The sequence below is a fragment of the Cebidichthys violaceus genome, unplaced genomic scaffold (genome assembly GCF_023349555.1).
Source record: "Cebidichthys violaceus isolate CVI_PGR_0920_01 unplaced genomic scaffold, fCebVio1.0.p SCAF_46, whole genome shotgun sequence".
Taxonomy (NCBI): domain Eukaryota; kingdom Metazoa; phylum Chordata; class Actinopteri; order Perciformes; family Stichaeidae; genus Cebidichthys; species Cebidichthys violaceus.
The window spans coordinates 1,546,587-1,554,862 of NW_027176661.1; the positions used below are offsets into that span (position 1 = coordinate 1,546,587).

General features: G+C 41.7%; 1 protein-coding gene across 1 annotated transcript in view; it reads right to left on the reverse strand.

Moving 5' to 3' along the window:
- The window catches only part of nufip2 (nuclear FMR1 interacting protein 2), a 9,218-nt gene extending 1,220 nt beyond the window's left edge, over positions 1-7,998 (reverse strand). The window contains exons 1-4 of the mRNA XM_068729478.1: positions 7,676-7,998; positions 4,305-5,984; positions 3,535-3,567; positions 1-2,661 (exon numbers count right to left, since the gene is read on the reverse strand). The exon at positions 1-2,661 is cut by the window's left edge and continues 1,220 nt beyond it. Of these exons, the coding sequence (XP_068585579.1) occupies positions 2,609-2,661; positions 3,535-3,567; positions 4,305-5,984; positions 7,676-7,823 (1,914 nt within the window). The 5' untranslated portion in view covers positions 7,824-7,998 and the 3' untranslated portion in view covers positions 1-2,608. The remainder of the gene's footprint in view (positions 2,662-3,534; positions 3,568-4,304; positions 5,985-7,675) is intronic.
- Positions 7,999-8,276: the final 278 nt, after the last annotated feature.

The following is an 8,276-nucleotide window of genomic DNA, read 5'->3' on the forward strand; positions in this document are numbered from 1 at the left end:
AAGTCTAAATGCTAATGGACAAAATCTCCTCAAATGCCCTCGCGTCCTCATCCACCAGATCCAACACAACTGTTCATATTCAGTCTGTCCATACACTCGCCCGTCTCGCGCCGAACAATGGAAGCCGAAAAAACCCCCAAAACATTTTTAAATACCAGAGAGCAGACTGACATAAGACGTGGAAGTTAAATGTCAAGACAACTGGCTGCAGTTACCACTTGCAGTCAGTTTGATGCAGCTGCAGCGCTGCCACATCAGGACACAGTGGAGAGAAATGTATTGAGAGCTCAGACCCAGATTGTAGCTACCCAACCGAAACACCACAAGAGCAATGACAAACCAAGGGGTGCTTCACTATGCACATGAGAGATGATGAACCATTTAAAGATTGCAATATTACAGTCGAGTATACACAGAAAACAGCGCATGGAGCAAATGTGCTTTTTTTTTTTTTTTTCAAAAGGGGCAAATAAACAGGAAAACTAGATTTTTAGAGCCAAAAATGACGACGACAGCACCTTGCATGCCATGACAAGTTTTCCTCAAAAGTATTTGGTGTTTTTTTCCACATCATATGAGACTCTATATAATAGGACTCCAAGTCAATGTTTCCAATTTGAGAACATTACATGAGAGGGGCCACTTGGCAAAAAAAATAAATTAAACAGTCATGGCTTTATCAACACTACCTGAGTTACATTTAATAATTCTGTATTTATCAACTTGGTTTTTTTTTGTTTTTTTTCTTCTGAAGAGTAACAGCCCAGAGCCATTCTTTCAAGGAGTATTTCTTGTCAGTACATATAGATCTTTCTAGTAATTAAAAGACAAAAGCAATTAGTTTACATAAAGTGCTATTAATCCACACATTAACCAAATCATAACTTCTAGAGAAACGAAACCTGGACAGTAACTTCGTTATGTTGAATAAACCAATCCTGATTTGGAGATGGTGATGAAAGCGATGTCACAGCTGGCCAGTTAGCGAATGTGGGCTCCCTAGACTTAATTAGATCTTTCAACGTGAGCTCATTAGCAAAATTGACTTAAGGAATTTGTGCAACAAACTGAAAACGTATCTTAAACATTGTTTAACAAACCCCACCAGCATCTTGGGTGATGATTTTGTAGCTCCATATAACCCATTTCACACTTTGTATGGATCACACGGTGTTATTGCACTGGTTTGAAAATGTAAAATGTTATCAACAGTAAAAACATAAACTTACAACTCATCTTCACATTTCAACACGGTTTGACAAAAGTGGCTAGTCGGGGAACCTAGATTAGTATTGCAAGTATTGTGTTACTGTTATCTTTGTATGGTGATGAACAGTGACCTCTGACTCATTCATTTCCACCAGTAAACATGCAAGAAAAACAATGCCATAAAACAGACCAAATGCTAAGTCTTCAAAAAAAAAAAATAAATAAAAAAAAAAAAATAATAATCTTTTAAATCAGTCGTAAAATGAAACACGTTTCTGACAATAGGATTTTAACAGTTTTTACATAGAAAAGAAAAAAAAAGAAGAAAAGAAGCAAAATAATGTGTATGGACAGCCTGAGTCTTGCTGCTGAGCAAATGGCACAAAAAGCAGCAGACCTTATTGGTAGAAATGCATCTCGCTCTGTTCATTCCTCAACTCAAGGACTCATATTAGAAGGTATACATGTATGAATCTGAATTTAAGAATACTCTTCAGTGACATCATAATGATCTGCATGAAATGGATAAAAAGCTGATGAAAAGATTTGGCCTTTAACGGACCCGATTTTAAAAATCTTTAGCACACGTATAATAAACATTGAAATGAAGGGGCGTAGCTTTCCTTCGAATTGGGCACTTCTTGTACCTGTGCTCTGGGATCATACTGCAGTGCAGATAACACTCATGTTAGGGCAGACAAAACTGTATAAAAAAAGCAAAAAAAACAAGTGTTTCATTTCTGGGCTCTAATTTCCCTACAAAAAAAAATAAAAAAATGGACTTAAGACAAGGATCTCCCTTCCTGGGTGGGGCCTCACCTATGAGCTTCCACTTAACTTACAGTTTAACTCCAAAGAACTTGACCACAACTTCAAGGCATTCTTTGCAAAGTGTGCTCTCCTTTCTTCTACAATTAACTCAAGCTCGCACACAACCGTGTATGTATAACGTCTAACATATCTACAATGAACTCATTTGAATGCGTGAAGAAAGAAAATGACTGAGGCGTCCCATAGTCAGACTGACGGCTGCCGCAGTTCAACAGGATAAAGGCTTAGGGAGGTGCAATCCATGACACCTTCCTTTGTTGAACTCCCGAACATCCTCCTTTAAAGAGCCATGAGACAAACAGGTATCACAGCTCCAAAGTTGCATTTATCGTGTTGGAGAGGCACCGATCGCCTCCTTTTCACGTCCCTCCAGAGTGTCTGCATGTTTGTCTGATGCCCCCAAAGAAGTCTGTTATTTCGCCAGAGGTTCCAAGGAAAATCTGTCATGCTAAACTATCAATGTTTTCACAGTTGTCTCTTTATCTGTCCAACAGGATTTATGATTCCCAAGGTAGATAATCGCAGCACAGAGAAGAGAAGAGGGTGAGTACTGTAGACCATCTACCTCTCACTGATCAGGTCCATCCTTGGTCTCATCATAAACCACTACTCTTTTTGGATCTACAGCAGAAGGGGAAGAAAGGAGGCAAAGGGTTGGATTAGTCAACACGGTATCAAGTCTCACTGACGAATTGGAAAGTGTTACTAAACTCCCAAAAACAACAGGCGACAGATAATCCTGATTTAAAGCCATTTTGTGACTGGATATTAAGTTAACATGGCCTCAAACATCATTAAATTCATGTCTGCATTGATGACAACAGAATAACTGGCATGACTGCAGTACCAGAGGACCAAACAAAAGCAGTAAGTCTCTGTAGGGGATTACAGTGTGGCCTTTATATCTTTTAAGAATTCACTATTATGTGATGCTAGTCCACGATATAAACTGTCCTAAAGAGGCTTGCTAAAGGCGTTAATGCAGCCTCTGTGCACATGCTGCCTTGTAGCCAAACTGGAGCAATATTTGTATCGAGTGATTTATAGGAAGGAGGTAGCTGAACACGCGTTAGGACTTTTGTAATCAGGTTACCACTATTTATGGACTACACGTTAGCCAATAGGTGTACATGCACACTAAGAAACATTACAATTACATGACACAGTTATCAGTCTATCTTACTCATGCAAAGGTTGCATTGTGAGCAAGTATAACTCCATTAACTGAAATGGACCCTCTACAATTACATCCCATTTGGATCCGAATCAAACCACCAAAGCACATTTATGAATATAAGTAACTTCAGGCGTGGACTCCCACCACTTTAAATGTTGGAATTGTTTCACAAATCATATTCCTGTTTTCTTCTTCATTTTTATAATATGGTCTAACATTTCTAGACCTAATTCATGTTAACAAAACTGAAGTGCCTAAACATTTCAAAAAAAATAAATAGATGTAAAGAAGAAGTGAGTCCAACAAGTTTAGTTTACCTTGTTTTTGCAAGTTGAAAATGAATTCCATTTCTGTTGAGGGAAAACAAAAGGCATATTATTTCAACGTTAACTAGACATGAATATTTTCAGAAAATGCAATACTGATCTAAAACAAAATCTATAATACAAAGAAATATTAAACATAAAATAAATTTAAAAAATCCTAAAAGATTTTTGTAAAACAAAAAATGGCAGAGCCGACATTCCCGCACTGGACTCAAATTGCTTTCAAGAGGGATTGACAGGAAAACTATGCAGCATGTAATCCAGTGTTATAGTTTGTAAATTTATCTCCTCAATATCAGCCTCATTGTTTACTTTTCTCTCTCCCACAGTGGAATAAGCACTGTATTAAGTTACTAAATTACTGCTAATCCACACTGGACATGTGCTTCACATTAAAAGCCTTCAGCTGCCAAAACACCGGGTGGCTTTTACTGTGAAGCAGTCGCAAAAGACGCAATATATTTGTCACAGGAGGTTAGCGCTTATAATAATTGAGACAGATAGACAGATACATACATATCAGCCACAGTGAGCTGTTAGATGTGGAGTTGCAGGCAACAGGCTGCGCGCCTCTAAAACGCTAAAAAAAAATGACCAACAACTGCTAATCGTGCCGTGTAGTTGCAATTGTTATTGACCGACTACTTTACTTAAACAATGCCACCGACAACTGTGTCCCCAACTCAACTAGGAATTCAATCTTAAGGATTACAAATTAAATGGTTATATGAGTTGATTTGATAAATAAAGTAGATAGTTACCTTTAGTGTGATAAGTGACAGCAGCTTTAATATCAAAGGACCCCCAGCTACACCTCCTGCCAATGTCTTTAGAGTGGGCCGGTTGTTTAGAGGAGCCAAACGACACAGTGGTGAGCTGGCCCTGTGCTGGCTTAGCACCATTGTCTTTACTGGGAGCCAACATAGCAGAACCTGCACCCTTGGCCTCAACTTTTGTCTTTTCCTGGCCACATGGCTGCAGCTTGATCTCCTCCTCACTTGAAGAACAAGCGTTAGACACATTGCAGGGGGCACAAGTCCTTTTCTCTGGGTCTTGAGCTAAAGTGCCAAGCTCTAAGAATGATGGGCCAACATCAAAGCAGGGCTGGGCGGCCTTGGCAGCAAGAGCCTGACACTCGCTTTGAGGTGTGACCATAGAGGTCTTGTCCTCCGCAGGCACCTTGCCACCTCCTCCTTCTGGCCCCAAGTTGGGCTCATTTATGAAGGAAAGCCCCCACTGATTCTGGAAGATATCCCCCAAGGCTTTCTGATTTGTCTGAGCCGCCGGTGGGTCGAGGTGACGAGCACTAGGGAGCACAGGTTGCATATTTAAAGGGTAAATTAAAAGAGTTTTTCTAAGCTCGTATCCTTCTCCATCTACAGGACTGGTTGTGGAGCTACAGTTACTTTCCAAAGGAGATGCTACATTCTCGCAACTTGGGAAAGATGGGGCTGGTGGAATACTACTAGCAGCAGGGGCAAAGAAGGTACCCACTGATGGGCAGCCATTACCGTTTCCAGAAACAGGGCCATTAGTAAAGCTAGCTGAGGTGATAGTTTTCATAGCAGACATGGGGACCTGTGACAGTCTGACAGGAGGAGGCAGTACCTCTCCTCCACCTTGAGCTACTTTGTTGAGGTTCTCTTTTACTTTACTTGCATAACTGATCTTGGGAACAATTTTGGCACTGCTATTGTCCACAGGAAACACTGGCGGGGGCTTGAACAAAGTCCATGAGTCCTCTTTTGAATTTGAGGAAAGCTTGGCTTTGTGCCTTTCCTCAGTCTTTTTACCAAAGGCTCCAACTAATTTGCCATCAGAGTTCTTCCTCTGAGATTCACCCATTGAAGTCTCTGACACAACAGCCCGTCTAGCTGCTGACTGAGCGTCTACTTTATGGGCGGCTCTAAAGCCATCAAGTCTAGAAGTCACTCCCTTCTCTGTCGTCTCAAGATTAAAAGCCCCGTGCTCTTGAGTACTGCTGCCCTGCTGCATGTCTTTCTCCTTGTCTCTTATCACATTATCAGTGTTCTTGGCGTTGTTACATCTGGCCTTGCGTTTCTTCGGAGTAGTATATCCACCTTCAGAGCCGCTGCCATCATTGTCCTTGCTAGAATAGCCATTTGTAATTAAGCCACAGTTTACAACACCATTTTGAAGCAACACAGAGTCTTTCTTATCCATAGGTTGGCCCTCATGATGATTCAAATCCAGAGCCTTTTCCTTGTCATGTTTAAGGTCCATATTCTTCTTATAGTCCAATCCTTTGCCGCTCACTTTTGGAACAGTCGTGTACAACTTTTGCGTTGATTTCTGTTTCACATTTGCATTACTTGTGTGTCTGTTAAAAGTGCTGTTGGGGGGATGCGACATGCCAACAGTATCAGAGAGATGTGGATTCTTCTCCCCCTCCTCCTTACAGATGTTTACTTTTGTACTGCCTGAAATGGGAAACAAAATCAGTTGAATGCATATAACCAGTCATTAAGTTTGAGTTTATACTGAAATCATTCAACCAGTAGTGTGTAGATTTACAAAAATTATGTATCCATTAATTTGACCTTTACCACAAAGTAGAAGTTATGCAACTTACAAAAATCAAATGTTTGGTAAAGTATTTGTAATGCAATTATGAGCAATATAGGACCCTAAAGACACAAAACCTGGAAACCGATTAAGATGCTTTGCCTACCATCATACTGTGCACCATAAGTTTAATCACAACCCATTTATTGTGTTCATAGCTAACTGTTGTCTTTCCTGATAAATCATCACAGCAGTAAATGTTAGTAAGAAAGCTATGTTTTCCAGCACTATTTATCCCAAGCAGAGAGACAGATAAGATACGTTTATGGTGTTGTATCCCCAACACATTCCACCATGTATTTAACAAGTCACATACATGTATTAGCCTCACAACTGTCAACTGCATAATGGTCTGCTACCCGTTAACTTTCTTGAAATGATCGGATCCGACATCAAAGACCAGTTGCCGCACGATGTAAAAAGGAAGGCTCACAGCAGCATGTGTGACATACATTTGGAATGGCCGTGAGCCACAAATAGGCCTGTATGCATTGCATAGGCACGGCTGTGTCAACGTGGGCCTTTACATTAAACGCTGCTGCCCCTCATGTCCGTGGGCACAGCACACACACAAGCTGCATACAGCCGCGCTTCACTTATCACACATGCATGTTCTCGCTTATGTGCGCTGACATAACGTGTGCCGCAAGCAGACGTAAGGTCGATTGTTACAGTCAGCGTCCGTTTAGCTGCAGCAACCGCATCTTCATCAACTGGTAACCGTGTTGTTGCATGGCTTCACTTTGACCGGACAACATGCAACAGGCCTGTCACAGACGGCTAACGTTAGCTAATGTCAACTCGCCATCCACTCGTTGGACATTAACACGCCATGGCGGCAGTAGTTGGTTGGTTGTGCCATAAGACAGCCGCCTAACATCAGCAACCCGCGTAAGCAAAAGACAACAACGACATGCCAGAGTTGCAAAGCACTGTGGTCATAGAAACATGATTTACTCGCCAGGTAACTATAGCATTAGCTCGCAGTGATACTCTAACATGGCCGACAGGAAATGGCAGCTCCGAACATTCCAGTGGAGCCGGCTCGCTTTCCCAAACTGGACAGAAGCATGCTGAAATGAATGATAGCAATTTGACTGCTGTAGAAAGCGAGTCGCCGTGCACACAGCAGTTTATACGTTTTTAGAGCACGCGGTGACACAATGGGATTTTCTGAAATTATTTTAGTTGCATTTGCGAAATAAAAACGGGTGAAACCGGCGCACAAGGTCAATCCCCGATATGTCAAACCACCACCAGCGACAACTGTCACGCAACGTCAGCTAGCCAACTAGCTAGCTAACTTAATGGTTGGTTTCTGGTCCGACAGTGGCCAACTATCGGTTAAATCAGCACGCCAACTCACCCGCCGGAACGTGCCTTAAACTATTCGGGGCTAAAGCATATAGTTTGAATAAATAGCTAACTCTCAGGCTAAGCTCTCAATCACGACGGAGTTAACACTAGTTAGCAAATGCTAGTCGGCTCGTTGACATTAGCTGACTAAGGCTAGCAAGCGTTAGCTCACTTTTCCGGATGGCCCAACCTGTTTTCTTCGTCTGCGTTTCCTGATGCTGGCGCTGGAAGTGGCTCTGATCATGTTTTAGACAAGTTGTATGTTGAGTAGAGTGTCTGTCCTCTCCGTGGTGGTGATATTGCCTTTCTTGTGCCCGATCTCTGGGCTGTTCCTCCATTGAATTGTAGAATGTCGGACTAGTTCAACCAATATGTTAACTCATGGGGTCCAATCACTACCAGTGTAAAACGGAAGCTATTTGAAGCCTCTGTAAACGTCAGCAGTAAACGTCTAAAAATGGCACTATTTTGGGTGGTCAACGCCGCTAAATTCCGTGTCTACTATTGTCTAGAGTTACGCATGGGGGTATTTTGCAGGACTTTTAGATATCGGCAGATGTTTCACATTTCACACAAATAACGGACAAGTGATTTTTTTTTGTGAAAATCTTTTCTGGGTGGGCAGTAACGGGGTGGGGTTCGTGTGTGGACTAAAATCATATGACCGGAGACGCTGCCACGTCTCCAGGCAGAGGACACTTGTGTGGAGGGTCCCGGGGAGATCGACCCCACTCCCAAATTGGAAAAACTATTTATTGAAAATTCAATATACCTCCATCCTTAAACATTTC